We start from the raw sequence: 15,948 nt of genomic DNA, 5'->3' as shown, positions 1-15,948 counted from the left end.
TCAGTACAATAGTACAGTACTGTTGCTGTTCATAATGGCATCAACAATGTTTCAGCTTGAGTGGTTTTTTCGGCAGTTTGGACTGCCTGTTGAAGACTGTTCTTGTCCTGTTTTGTTGCTAAACCAAATCAGACTGATATAAATGGAGGGAACACATCCATTATTAGTGTGTAGAATTGAGGCAACAGCTCCTGTTGCAAGTTGAACTTCCTCAGCTGGCCCAGGAAGTAGACCCTGCTTGGTCCTTTTTACGCAGCTTGGTCTCAACCTGATTGTTCCCATGGCTGTGTTGTTGAGTGTGGTGAAGGAGGTGGTATGGGGAGCTGAGTCTCACATAAGGCCATTGTCCCTGTAGGTGCAGTCATTTGTGTAGAGGGAAAACAGCAGTGAGAAGAACACACATCCCTGAGAATTGCCAGAACTGCCTCTACTGTTGAGTCCTGTCTTTTGGGACATTGGTGATCCACTGGTCTTGCTGGAATACCGTGTTTGAGTTGAGTGAGTTTTGAGCAGATGAATTCCAGGACAAGGATCCTTGCATACAGTTACTCTCCAGGCATTAAAGATGTTGCAGGAGACAGTGCAGTGCCATAACGACTGCTTCATTAACCGACATGTTTGCCCAGTAGGCAAACTGCAGGGGGTTCAGCAGGGGGTCTGTGATGTGCTTTAGGAGGCCCGACACCATTTTTTTTTCCCAAAGATCTTTGGGACCACAGATGTATAGGCCTGTAGTCATTATTGCTGTGATGCAAAGTTTATGAGGACCAGCATTTGAAGCAGCTGAGAATTTCACACAGACTGAGTAATCTGTTGATGATCTGTGTGATGACAGAAGCCAGTTGGTCACCACAGGCCTTTAGACAGAAGCATGAGATGCCATGTGGGTCTGCGGCTTCCCTGAATTGCGTTTACATGCTCTTAAGTAACCAGGTTACTGAAAGAAACCAGGTTACCTGGGTAGCTGCCGAAGTGTTTAAATGCACTATAGTAATCAGGTTACTGTAAATTCCACGTGCATGCAGTACATGCAGCAGGTCAGTAATCAAATTTCTTCCCTACCTCCTAACTTAGTTTGGGACCATGGCTTACCGATTTTAATGGACGCTGCTTCCAGACTTTTGACTTGTGTTGGTGTGAGAGGAGAGGACAAACAGACAAACAGAGCAGAGCTTTTCCTTACAGCATGAATGTGTCTGAAAATAGCAAACAGTCAAATGTTCAGGGGTGGAAAGTGACTTGTTTAGACTTCTACAGGCTACTTTGTGCTGGTTTCAATTACAGTCACACTTTGGATGGAATTACTATAAATGTGAGGATGAATGGGTTTGTTCAACAATCTCTCCTTTCATCTAGCCACTCCACTGATACTTTCCCTGTTTGTAAAAAGCTGATTAGAAACTCAGTTAAGCATGTACATGGCCAAGAAATCGACATTCTCCAGGACAAATCTACCTGGGGAAATCAGTCCCCTAATCCCCTTCTCCTATTATGGTAACCAGGTTTCTCATTTACATGATATTTAAGAAATCAGCTTACTGGAGAAAGTCAAATGTAACCAGCTTACTTAAGGGCATGTAACCGCACTGCTGGTCTTTTGTCTGAGTTGACATCTTCCTCACTGATGCAGCATGCAGGTTAAATGGCAGGAACGGCAGGGGAATGGAATCAGTTGGAGCTTGTTTAGTGAGTGAGTTGGGGCCAGGGATTGATGTAAGCTTTATTTTTTTAGTTTTTCAGTGTAGCTTCTTTTATTTGCTCTGATTTCTTTTCCACTGATTTAGACCTTGTCCTTGGCCTGATGAAGCTGCTTGACTTTGACTATAGAACAATTTCGTATTGTTGCATTTCATTTATCTTTGTACATGATAACACATGCTCTCAATCTGCACTGGCACCTCACAATGTAACAGTGCCAGTAAGCTCAATCAGATCATCGGCCTATCTTCCAACAGTGTTTGCACAGGCTTTGTGAATTTTGTTTCTGGCTGTAAATTGGGAGAAGATGAATGATCAGAGTATCCAAAAGCTGCATGTTGGACAAAGCAGTAAGCATCCTTTAAGACTGTGTGACTGTGTTTCTGTGCCTGGTGGGATACTTAATACACTGTCTGTATTTGTGCAGTTCATGACTGAGGTTTGCTCTGTTAAAATCCCCCAGAATAATGAGAAGGGAGTCTGGGTGTTCTTGCTCCATACTGGTTATCTGGTCAGCCAAGCGCTGCAGCGTCTCGCTCATACAGGCTTGAGGCGGGATGTAAACACTGGCAAGAATAAAGGAGGAAAACTCCTGTGGTGAATGAAATGGCTTACCGTTAATGAAAAGAGCTTGGAGGTGAGGGCAACAGATTTTCTTTAACACCATGACATCAATACACCAACCTTCACTGATATCAAAGCTGATTCTGTCTCCCTTAATTTCCCTGATACACCAGCTCCGATACGCAATCTGCTCCATAGAGTAGAAAGAAAGGCAGATATAATGCAATGTCCAGGTTTCAGTGATGCATAGTGCGCAGAGAATGAGTCCTTGTTGGTTCTGTTGAGGAGTAACAGCAAAGCTTCATCAGGTGTATTTTCGTGAGCAGACTGTGAAAACCTAATAGTCGGAGCTTTGGCAGGACTATCATGCTTTCCCTGTTGCAACTCCAGCTTCTCATGCAAATGACTACTGGTCCTCTGACTAGAACATCTGTAAAACTCCCTGGGTGTGGAATATAGTGCCAAAATGAAAATAAGGGATCAACAATTTTTTTTCTCCCGAACTGCGCCAAAATAAAAATCAAAAATCAGTGCCAGTTGTTCCTTTTGCTTCAAGTGATCATGGATATGTACAAATTACAGAGAGAGTTATCTGTGGCAAAATAACTGCAGTATAAAATGATATATTTAAAAAAAAAGCTGAATGGAAAGGGAGAAATGCAAACTTATAAAAGGATGACAGAAATCCAATCCAGCAGTTGGTAGGACAACAAATGAAAATGAATTCCTATTATTGGGAACCAAAAAACTAGAATTCCATTTAGAGGTATTGATTAAGCTGTTAATGCTCCACTGATTAATAAAATTGAGTACTGCTCAAGAATGCTAAGTGTTTAGTGTTTAGTAAAACAAAGCAGATCATTCATGAACAATTTGAATTGTTTGCTTCTTTCCATCAAGTTCAGTATAAGAGTATCATCACGATATTGACTTGAAAAATTGTAAACCTTTTTCTTCAATTATGCTTTCATACTCCTGACAGTATGAGCTATAATGACCATCTAAACTAACAACTAAACATCATGAAAAATACCCTTCAAAACACTTTTGAAACCTTCTCTCTGAATGTCACTCCATTGATGATAGGTTTCATAAAAGAAAGCACAAATATCACTGGAAATTGCTTGTGTCAACTTTAGACTGATATTCCATAACTCTACAATACACCATTTTTTACAGCATTGCCAACTATAGTGACACCTTTGGATTTTGTTTATATTATTTTGTTATATATACAACTAACTGCAGTTTATAAGACATGAAGCCAGGAGAGAGGACATGAATATGACAATAGGTAATTTGTCTACCCTTTTTCTGCTGGATTTAAGTGCTGCTTTCATCACTACAGACCAAGATATGTTATTGTAATAGGCCATCTGGAAAACTAGGTTAGTCTCTTTGGGACAGCATTAAACTGTTTCAGGACCTATATTACAGGTAGACAAGACTACATCAGCCTAGGAGACCAGGTGTCTAATAGATTTGATGGTAACAATGGAATTGCTTTGACCCAGTTCTATGCTCTTTATATGTGCTCCTTTGGGATCGGTTATTCAGCAATATATTAGTTTTAACAGTTATACAGACAGCATGCAAAAAAGATATTTCTCTGTTGAGCCGGAATACCCACATGACCATATGTGATCTACTTGCTTGACATGCATGATAAGTGATGCATGACGTTGTTCAATTTAAAGGGGAAAAGAAAGAAATATATCCCAAATCAAAGATTAATGCCTTACATCAAATCAGTATCTCAAACTGAAGTTACATACATGATCATTATTCTGGACTCACTATAAAACTGCACCTTCATTACTCTAACTTCAGACTGTCTCACTGTAAATCAAAATAATACACTTGCAGTTTTATCATAAATAAAAGTAGAATGAGTCCTTTTCCGAGTGGGCAAGATTACTGCAATTACTCTCAATAGAATTGACATTACAATTAAAATCCATAAACATTTCAACTAGTTGACACCTAAGATGCCAAACTGATATGATAACTTACTTGATTTTGAAATGTACATTGAAATGTACAGATTTTCAGAAGTAGCGTGTTGCATTAGTGAGCAACATTGGTCTGGAGGAGATAGCTGCAATGAAATTCTTTCTAGGCTGCAGGCAAGCATGAATCCATTTTTCATTTTTGCCCTGAGGGTAATCGATGATGGGGGTGACGAGACAACAGCACACCCTGAATGAGCAAGGGTACTCTGAAAGGTTCAAAGTAGCCTGCTGGCTCATTCAAATTCAGTCTGCTAAATCCTGGGCTTTCCATATTCCCACCATGTTCCTACAGCGCACCATAGGGAGATCTAGCTGGCACTCTAACCACGTTTTTTATTATGGGCTGCACTCTGTAATGGCCTCAGGTCAGCAAAGAGACCTAGATCTCCATTAATTCACATAAACTCTGCAAATGCTATACAGTATACAAGCATACCTATGTCTAGCAAGGACACTGAGTGGTGAAGGTGGTGAAGCACCAAAAACTATGCAGGCCAGGAAAATATCATACAATTACCCAGCAGCGGTCCCAAATGTTTCGGTCCTGCTCTTTTAGACCTGCAGTCCAAACTATTTGCATACTGTGAATTATTAATTACTGAGGCTCATGTCTGATGGACAAATGCCTGAAAGAGCTTAACGTTACACCCAGACTACAGATGTTTTAAAAATAAATCAGTAAATGAAATTAATTTTTTACAGTCACACCTTGAAGTGTTTTATTTTATTTTTTTTTGCATTTGATTTAATATCTACTAAAGGTTGGTGGGTTTTGTTTTACTTATCATTTCATTTTACCTAATAGGTGTTTCATTAAATGGAAAATCCCAATAACACATTTTGATGACCCCTACTGTGTCATCTTGTGTTGCTGTATGATTCACCTGTCTCTCTGCTCACTCTGCAGGTGGATCGTTAGTGCGACCTGGAACACCTGAGGGTGTTCCCAGGTTATTTAAGCCTGGATGCAGTTGGCAGCTCTCTCTCTCTCTGACTCGCTGCCACTCTGCTGCTGCTGCTGCTGCAGCAGGTTCTGCTCTGCTCTGCTCTCTCCCACAAGCATCCTTTGCTTTAGTTATGCTGCTTTAGTTCTTTGCTTTGCTTTCATGCACCTTGCAACACTCACACACTCACACACACACACACACACACAAACACACACACACACACATTCTCCACTCATGCATCACATACACTACTGATACCACTCACTTCCACACTTCATACTGTAAATATTTGGTTAACTCTTCAATTTGGTTTAATTTGGTAAAATAAAACTTCTTTTGTTACATTTTATCATGGTGTGTCTTCCTATTTGTTGTGGTCTAAGAGCCAGGTCACCATGCACACACACACACACACACACATAGTTATATAAAAGTACCACTTATTGCCTTCAGGTGGCACTAGTGTTAAAATTACAGCAGCTATTAGTTTTCTGTACTGTGGGTGGGAACTCTAATATATATTATTCTTAAAGGAATACTTGGGAGATACTCTTATTCACTCCCTTGAAAAGAGTTAGATGAGAAGATCAATATCTGTCTGTTACCAATGCAGCTCCAGCCAGAAGACTGGTAGCTTAGCTTTGCCTCCCAGCACCTCTAAATATATATTTAACACATTCCACAATCCAAGTTTAGTTTCCAAAAAACAACAAGGTGCCGTTTTACGGGGGTTACATACTGGATTATTTCTTGGCTAGGAACGGTGATTTCCTGAACTATAATTTGTCATTTTCACACTTTTTGTACGGATTAAACAGAAGTAATATAAGGTTAGCGAGCTTTAGAGACAGAGCCAGGCTAGCAGTTTCCCTCTGTCTTTACTAGGCTAAACTAACCTTCTCTGCCTCCAGATATGAGAGTAATATTGATCTTCTCATCTTCTTCTCATCTCTCAGTAGGAATGTGAATAAGTGTATTTGCCAAAATGTCGATCTGTTCCTTCCCGCTGCTTTCAGCCTGTAGGCTGCACAGGTTTGTCTGGGTAAAACTTGTATGTGTTGTATCCAGCACAGCATGTTAAACATGTGTAAGTTAGTTGTGAGTGACTTTGTGAGACTTCTTAATTCCCTCATTTGTTGAATTATAAGATTTCCTAAATGAAACAATTCCTTGATTCCATTGTAATAAAAGTAAGAGAGATGAGACAAAATTAAACAAATCCTCTACCATGTGACATCATTATCCCACAATGCGTGGAAGCTGAGCTTCACACAGACACATTTTTGTCTGCAGTATTGCTCCTAAAGCATCTTATGTGTATGTGTGTAAGAGAGTGCTTTAATCTAGACTGCTGATGGGAGAGTATCTCAGATGTGGTATGGCATGTCCATGACCTTGACCATGACCAAGTGTGTGTTTTACAGAAATAGACTTCTTCAAGCTCCACTTACTCTACCCGTCTGATCTCGAGCAGACTGTGATGAGAGGTTTTAAAGATACACACACACACACTTTCCATAGTGAAAGCTCATTAACACTCTGCTGCTAAATCCAAATTTCCTCAGTAAACAACATTTCTGCAAATGCTTGGCTTTTTTTGGACTGGTGTTTTTGAGTAAGCCAACCTGATTTGGTGATTAGTAATGTACTCAAAAGAATATGAAACAGCTTATTACCCCAATATTTTCCCCATGAATGCTGATTGGGCAATGAACTCTCTTGTTTAATGACAGGTTTTATGAAGTTCATAAGCTGAGTTGTTTTTGCAGCAACTTTGTTTGATGTGATGAGTCACCACCAGTATAGGCATCTTGCCAGCTTCAGAGTGCTGTCACCCTCAACATTTAACCATTTCAGTCACTGAATAACAGTGCAGTCACAGTATATATGGCATGTGTTAAATGGGTGAAGCCCTGAAGGTTCTGGGATCAGGAGGAAAAGAGTGAGTGCTTGGATGGTGGCTAATGGGTCAGAAATGTGTTCAAGAACAAGCCCATGGTCATGTTTTCAACAATGGTGTTTAGGAACGAGTGTCTCTTACCTATGAAAAACCTCCTTTTGAGATTCTGGCTAATTTTTTTTCCAATTGCTTCTTTGTGCATCAGCACAATTCACTGCCTTGTGTAGGCTGTACCTAACCATGGTGACATGTAGGCTATTTCCATACACATGTGCTGGCTTGGCTTGACTTGGTTCGACTCAGTGCATCAGCCTAGCACAGCAGGGATTAGCATCTCCATTACAACAGGGCTACCCGCTTGAAAGTGTGTCTTTAACTGACGAGCGACTTGTCTTGAGTCGAAAGCAGCAGGCTGTGTACATCATGGCTGTGACTAGTGGTCAAAGTCGTGGCTGTAAAACGGTGGATAAACACATTTAATTTCCTATAAATTCTTCATAATAAAAGCCTTCCGTTAGTTTGTCAGTGGAAGGCTTTTAATATGAAGCAGCAGCAGGAAATGTTTTCATCAGCGGTAACTTAACGCAGTTCTGATATGGCTGAAAGCGGTCAGGAAACAGTAAAATAAAGCAGATATCTGAAAGTACAAACAGGGACGCCGGAGAGAAACTAAACTTCAAACCACAGATATTCAGTTAGAAGCTACAAAAGTACTGAGAGCTGAACACACAGAGGCTTTTAAAAACAGCTTTCTCTGTGGTCTCCAGCGCAGACATGGGTTTAGTCTCACTGAGCAACACATGCTTGTTTGGGTGGGAGAAGCAGGAGAAGGGGGGTCGTCACAGGATGGCCGCGGTCAGCGAGACGTCACCGCTACCCGCTTGGAGGCAGGTCAGGCGCTCTGGCCTGACTCCGGAGGTGGTCCATCTCTGGCATGACTCGGCACAACTGGGGATGTTTTTTAAACTAGTAATGGAAATGCAAATCAATGTGGCATGGTTTGACTCGACACAGCCAAAAGTACCAATGGAAAAACCCTAATGATGGACTGAATGTTAAAAAACAAAAGAACAGCTAGAACTCAGACATACCACTGGAGATATTGTGGGTATACAGCGATAAGAGTTTGATTATGTTACAATTAGAGACTGAGATCTTGGGTTGCAACTAACAATTATTTTCTCGATTAACCGATCAGTCCATAAAATGCATGGTTTCATGGTCCATAAAATGCCAGAAAATGGTGAAAAATGTCAATCACTGTTTCCCAAAGTTCAAGGTGACGGCCTAAAATGTCTTCTTTTATCTCGAGCAACAGTTCACAACCCAAAGATATTTAGTTTACTATCACAAGAGACTAAAGAAACCAGAGATATTCACATATTAAAATCTGGGAACAAGAATTTTGAGAATTTTGATATTTCGTCTTAAAAAATGACTCAGAATTATATATTAATTAGCAAAATAGTTGGCAATTAATTTTCTGACTATCAACTAATCGGTTAATCCTTGCAGCTCTACTGAGATCCCAGAGAGATGTTACTACAGCAATGTCTATGAAAACAGTGATTAGTTGTTGCCACAGAGTCTTACTCCTCAGCTGCAACTGTTCCTAGTTACATGCCACTTATCCTGGATTCACCCTCACACTGTATGTGCTTTTTTTTTGGTTGACAATTTTCATACTTAACACCTGATGTGAGAAATCTACTTTCAGGCACTGTCTCATGCTCACCTGCTCCCTGAACAAATGTCACGCCAATTAAGAAGAAGCTACATGGCCACGCTATGATGGAAAAATTTAACTAGCTGTATATTTCTATACTTTTTCAGGCCTCCATAAGTTGTTTTTTTTTTTTTACTATAGATACAAACAGATAAAAATAAATCCAATGTGATATGAATGTCTGATTTAATTGTACTGGATATGTTGTGGGTGTCACCACTGCCACTCTGTTCACAAGAGCATAGTCACCAGCACTAACAGCTAACTTTGAACCACAAGAGGAGCCATGATGGAGTTATGGAGAAACCCCCACCAGGAAGAAATACTTTGGTACATTTAATGAGAAGTGGTGAGAAAACAAGGAATTTGGCTTTTGAAACTTGATAATTTCACAGTCTAAGTAATTCTTTTGTTGGCATTCTTTTCTTGTCAAATTTGAGAGGAGGAAGGATCCACTAATGCATCGTGCTGCCAGCAAGAAACGCAAGGATTTGGACAGGCACACTCTGAGAAATACAAATTTTAAACAGAAAGCGACCGTGGAAAAGCTACGAGGTTATGGAAAGTGAAATTATACTGTGTTGTGTTTGTCATGGAAAAAAAAAAAAATCTAATTGAATTGCTGCTCTTTTGGCTGGTGTTGTGATTCTGTGGTGCTGAACTGACAGCTCCTGTTAAAGTGCAGTTTACACACATCTTCTAATTTGCTGCTGTATTCTTTGTCGCTGTCTCTAAAATCGTTTTCACATAGTAGCACTGCTTTTACTGAAAACTTGATGATATGAAGGGTCATCTAATCTCTCTCTGACTCTCTTTGGGTGTCTCTTTATCTTGCGGAATCACCTGCCATGGCTTGCTATTTCACTCTGTGTGAGTTTGTTTATTTTTCTTGAATTTGAGTACTGTACTTGTGACTTCATGTTACAGGAGCTGTCACTATTGGTTATAAGAAGGTCTTAGTTTTGCAAAGTCTCTCTAGCTGACAAAAATTGGCAATCCCATGTAACATCTATTTTCCAGGGTTTGGCTTGGCATGGTATTGCAGGCCACAATGCACATGTACATGAGTCATACCTTGCCAGACACACAGACTCTCACACACCTGAGGCACTTACCGAGCCAGTGTTCGCCAGTGATTTTGCCAAATCCCTCACGGTAAGACTCCCATCCTCTGAAGAAGTTGACTGAGCCATCCTCCCTGCGCTGGATCACCTACACAGCCAAAACAGAAAGAGAAGAGGTCAATGGTCAGATGAGATTCATCTCAGAACGAGTGTTTAATCCTCCTCTATGATGAGTCATTCCAAGTCCCACTGTTGGTCGCTGAGCTCATCTAGAACTAAACTAAATTATCTCATAAATGCTTGCTCTTTCACAAATGAATAATGCAAATGCTCTTCCCACTAAAAAGGCAATTTGTCGGAAGCTAATAAAAGGAATCCATTAAATCTTGACTGACTTTGAATCAAACTGCCATGGAATTTGCATACTTAATTGAAATCCCCAAAAAGAGATGATATTCATAATACAATAATGCTAAATACACAGATGAGATGAGATGTCTCTTCTTCTTCCATACTGTAAATCATTAAATTCTATAAATCTACGGTGTGTGGAGAAATGATGTAGTAGGCTTTTTTTTTTAGAAACCTTTTCAATATGAGAAATATTTGCAAATAGCAAATAGCATTTAACTCAACTGTGTGTGTGTGTGTGTGTGTGTGTGTGCACATGGGTGAGGGTGAAGTATCTGCATCACCCAATGAAATAATCTATCCATTAAAAGTGCTGACATTCCACGTGTCAGGCTGAGGATGAACTGAAATTAGAAATATGCTCCTGAAGAGGAAATGCATGCAGATGGAAAATCGTCTAGGACTGGCTGTTGGAAGGCTTTGTTAATGTTAAAATGACAAAGGCAATACCCTGAGACAGTTTATGTTCAGCATGACTAATCCCCCTAACATACCATAAGGTACCAGATGGCACCAACAGCCATATTTGCTTTTAACATCCACGCAGACAAAGAAAAAAAAATCCTGTAGCGCAATGGCAAAATCATCATCTTCATCATCCTCATAACAGTCGTCATCATGATCATTTTAATCATCATTACTGTATCATTATCACTTATCAAGAACATCAAGGGATTTTAGGGATTTTCCTCCTTATCCTATAAGAGGCTAGATTCCTCATCTCTTAATTCAGAACTCTCTGAATATTGATTTCCTCCTTAATTTCAAAGATATGATCATCTCCAAATATTTATTCTGTTGTAAGATTCGAGTCTCTCATGCTCATCAAATTAGCAGTTTCTGTCATGAATCTCAACCCTCCAGAGCTGCCAGGACTTTCTACCCAATGAATCATGTAGAAATTAGGAATCCATTAGTTTTCCCAATCAAGTTTCCAAAGATTTCTTGCATGCGCCTCATCCCTTGCCAGCTACTACATCCAAGTTAGACAAAATAGTGGATAAAACATCTTAAAGAGGATGTATCAAGCACACTTCCAGGTCCATTTTTAGATTCTGGATTCTACTGGAATATCTTAGCTTGATTTACAGTTCAAAAACTACTTATTTATTTTATACTGGACCTTTAAGCAGCTCCTCAGTTCAGCCTCTGTATGAAGCAGGCAGTTTTAGATACTGTCTCTTGAAGGCCCCCCTCCCAAGGAGCCCACTATTTTTAGATTGGTTGGCTTCTGGAAGCTGCGCCTTGGTGGCTCGGGAGGCTACGTAAACAAACAGTAGTAGTAAGATTTAGCTTCTTTTTCTCCATCTTCACTCTAAATGGAAACTTCTCAAATACATCTGTACATGTTTGAGCCTGAATTTGATCCAAAATGCAAATGCAAATTGACAATGCAAACAACCCAAGGAACAACATTAACAACAACCTTAGCGACAAAGGCTATGGCATGGACGGCCATTTGTGGGCATGTGCAAACAATCTGACATCATCACGAGAAAGAAGTAGAGGTAACTTTGCAAACAAAGCATTCAGAGCAGGCTGAAGTCTGGGCTTTTGACTTTCAGAGAGAATTTTTACAAATGTTCGCTGCATATTTTGAAACTTTAACCATGTTTCACATAGACATCCAATATCATTACAATATTAAAATAACAGAAAATCACAAAAAGCGTGATATGTCCCCTTTAAACAATGCTTTATTCAGACCATCAAATCTATGAAAAGACCAAAACCAACGATGTATAAGTTCATCTGAATACTTCCTCACTCTCTATATAATACTTACATATTAGTTGGATCAATTCATTGTTGGTTTGGTCTTTTTATTTGCCGACATGAAAAATATAGAACCTAACCACACTTATTCTAAATATGTTTACCCCATTATCATCTCTCTTAGTGCTACTAAATAACCTATAAACCCCATGTCATTTTTTTTCAGTGAGACCTATACAGAGGTCCTAGCATGCAGAGTGCTGAATTAAGCTGTCAGTTATACATAAGGAAACAAAGGGATTTGTATCAGCTGTTGCATAAGACTCTCACAGGCTTTGCTCCAGTCACAGTACATAGATCATCAAACTAGTGCCCCAGTTATCTGTACATGATTATACTTCTTAACTCCCTTAAGTTTACATGGGACTCTATCTTGACTGTTGTACAGGATTGTACTCCTTAATATTAAATCAGAATCTGAATGACGTAAAACTAATTAGTAAAATTGTGTGAGTAATGATTTATTGTATGTCTTACTCTATGTCTTGCAAAATATAAATATAAATAATTAAACAATGAATAAAACTCTGTTCAGTCAGGTTCACTTAACAACATCAGAAAACTCATGATTTTAACTAATATTATACATGATTTGATATTGCCTACAATCTGTTAATTATGTTATTATTACAATGAATACAATGATGTCCTGATTAAGCTAATCAAAAGACCTTGGGAAGGGAGCTGTGGCCTTTCACAGCACAAACAATGCATCATCATCATGTTACTGATATGTCAGCAGGGCGCTCAAGGACTGTGAGAAAGCCTGCCCCTGTTTCAGCCGGAGTTTCCCACTGATTGCCTGGGTTACCTGCTGAGATTCACGTCAAGGATTTGTGCAAAAAAAACAACAACAAAAAAACAAACAATAAAGGTACTGTAATAAAAAACATGACTGTCTTGAATTTAACAGCAGGTTTAAAAATGACAGCATTCATGCCACTAAAGTCTCCTTTTAAATAATGACCTTCTAGCCTCCTTATCTTACTCCCCTTTCCTCTTACCCCTTATTCAAATTAGCTGAAATAGAGAGGACTGCACGTTGATAATGCTATGTCACAAATGAGGAGCAGGTTTTCTTTTTCATCCATTCCTAACTGTTCTTCTCTTTCCCCTGGCACTCAGAGTATAAGCAGAAAGTTTAGCAGGCAAGAAAATGGCATAAAGTGCTCCCTCAACCAACCACATTGCAAGCAAATGTCAGAAAAAAACTTTTTAAACATCTTTTAAATTCATACCAACAAAAAAAAAAAACTGAAATAAATGTGTCAGACTATAGTCTGTCTATATGAAAAGATTTTAGAGAATAAGTCAAGTCTCTAATTTTTATTCAAATCATCCGTGGCCTTTCAGAACAATGTATCACTCACATTATCGCCGTTCTGAAAAAGTCAAAGCCTGTCTGGCTGCATACATACTGTACTGTAGATCCACCTGACATATGACAAAGATGTCTGATAGACTGGATATGGAAAGAATAGAGAGTGAATAGCTGTATGCTCTCATACTAGCGTTATTCCGTTGATGCAGATAGACCCCATCTACTTTTTCCACAAGTAACACCATTAGAAGAAAAACTCTTCATGTAAATTTTTTTTTACAGTCTTCATTTTGCTAGCTCTCATATTAAAGGTCAAAAGACATTCTTGAAGCTAGTCTCTCTAATTAGCATTGTAATGCAGGGCTTGTGTTCTGATTGAAAAAAAACCAAAGAGACCAGTAGCCACCTGTTACCGTGAATCACCGTGACAGGATGAAACTGGCCAGTGGTCACATGAAGCTGCACTCTACAGCAGCAGGTTAACCACCAAGCAGTTCAGTTCAGATTAGGGTTAACACTCTTATTCAGCTGGCCCTGCCTCCTCCCATGTCTAGCATCCTTGTAAGACTGGAGAGCCCCTCTGAGGTTTAATTGCATGTTGACCCTCAAGTTGTGTGTTTGTGTGTGTGTGTGTGTGTGTGTGTGTGTTCCCTGAAGACATAAAGCTCACAGACACACCAATCATTTTCTCTCACATGATTCAAGAGGAAAAGATTGGGAGGTGGAGGTAGGCAAGGGATTTTTGAAGTGGGTGACAGTGCTGTTAGAGTGACTCTATGTGTGTATTAGGTTATTACATACTTGTGTGTTGGTCCAGTGTTTGTATATGTATATGTGGGTATGTAGACATCCATGTGTTCTTATGTCTGCATGTTTTTGTATAGAAAGACAAAAAAAAGGTCATATTCACCTGAATTTCTGTATGTGTGCTTCTAAACATATTCAGTATATGTGTGGGTTTTACATATGTTTGTGCATCCACAATTGCTTGATGTGTATGTGTGTATCTGTGTGACTTTACTATACATGCGGAGTTGTATAAGCACGTGGGTGTTTATGTTAATGTTGAAGTTTGTGGGTACTCTGAAAAAGTTTGCTTGTGTTGCTTGAGGCCTGTTTACTGATAATTTTAAGTGAAGAAGATGCAGAAATATGCAGCCAAGAGGCAGATAAGCAGACGGTATTGTCTGCTCTGGCTCTTACATTATGGTTACTCATGAAGAAGTTGCTCCCAAGACTGGTCAGTACTGGTCAATGGCAGAAAGGGTTTAAAAGACTGTTAGTGCCACAAAAAAATGCAGCTTTTGCAATTTTACCTGTAGAGAAATGAAAATCAATTGCCCAGCTTGGAGTGTAGCTGTCTATAAATGTGCATGTGTGCACTTTTACAGTTGCACATGTATACACTCCAGCTCAAATGTCTGTGTTTTGTTGAGAGCTCTGGCCAATATGTCACCTCATTTCACCCCCCCTGCACACAGACACAAACACAGTTTCCACTGGGACGCAGCTCAACATCCTAACTGACAAATCCGTACACACAGTGTTTGGCTAGAGGGCAGCGCCTGCCATCAAAGTTGTTTCTGTCAAGGTCAGAAGCTGACAGACGTTCTGTTTGGGTGTGGGGCAGGTGATGTGCTAGCCATACACACGTTGAGAACTGCAGCTGTGACACAGCAGCCATTTTATTAAAGGGTCATGCAAGGTCTCAGTGTTTCACCAAATAAAGTACAGACTACAGCCTGTGTGTTTTCATATTGATATACTAATAGCGAACAAAATATACTGTAAAAGAGAACCCAATGAAACACAGGGTAGTCACATGCATCAGGTTCCACATATTGAAAATGTTTGAAAAAAACACTTTATTATGTAAGGTGTATCTGTTACTTACATAGATACCCTAAAATATAAGTTAACACTCCACTATTCATTATTTACTTAATATTATATTATTATATATATTGATAATATATCATCAATATATATAATGCATTATTATTCCAACTCAATAATCATAATAACCACAGATCGAATCAACACCTCTCTTGACACTATCTGACAGAAAATTGAACAAAAAAGCTCCACAAAGGTGTTATTTATTAAATTCCTCGGTATTGTATTGCAAACTGTTTTATTGTGTTCACCATCTGTGCAGTAAAAATAGAGGATTATTCTGGGGCAGTTATTCTTTCAACTTCCTTTCATATTTGCACTTTCCATCAGTCTTTCTACATACTGCGGTGTTTTGACTTTATCTTCTTTCCTTGCAGCTCTTAGGTAATTAATTCTTCATACAAGCTGTTCTACATGCTCCACAAAGCCTAAACAACCCCTCTCTCCGAGGTAACTTTTTTTTTTTTCAGATTTACCTCTACCGTTTCTGCAGTATCACATCTTATGTGCCCTAGCACATATGATAAATGCATCATGAAGAAAACCATCAGCACAGAAAATTGTTTAATTTGCGGTAGCTCACAATATGGTGAGTGTGACAGTTCTTACAAGTTAGTAAATAAATCTATCCTG

The 15,948-nt window shown here is 39.3% G+C and overlaps 1 protein-coding gene across 1 annotated transcript in view; it reads right to left on the bottom strand.

Moving 5' to 3' along the window:
- Positions 1 to 15,948, bottom strand: part of fibcd1b (fibrinogen C domain containing 1b) — a 116,952-nt gene that overhangs the window by 33,450 nt on the left and 67,554 nt on the right. Inside the window, exon 6 of the mRNA XM_042394260.1 lies at positions 9,963 to 10,059. Within this exon, the coding sequence (XP_042250194.1) occupies positions 9,963 to 10,059 (97 nt within the window). The remainder of the gene's footprint in view (positions 1 to 9,962; positions 10,060 to 15,948) is intronic.

Source organism: Thunnus maccoyii, chromosome 19, assembly GCF_910596095.1.
Source record: "Thunnus maccoyii chromosome 19, fThuMac1.1, whole genome shotgun sequence".
Classification (NCBI taxonomy): domain Eukaryota; kingdom Metazoa; phylum Chordata; class Actinopteri; order Scombriformes; family Scombridae; genus Thunnus; species Thunnus maccoyii.
The sequence above is the reverse complement of the archived record's forward strand: the minus strand, read 5'-3'. Positions and strand labels throughout refer to the sequence as shown.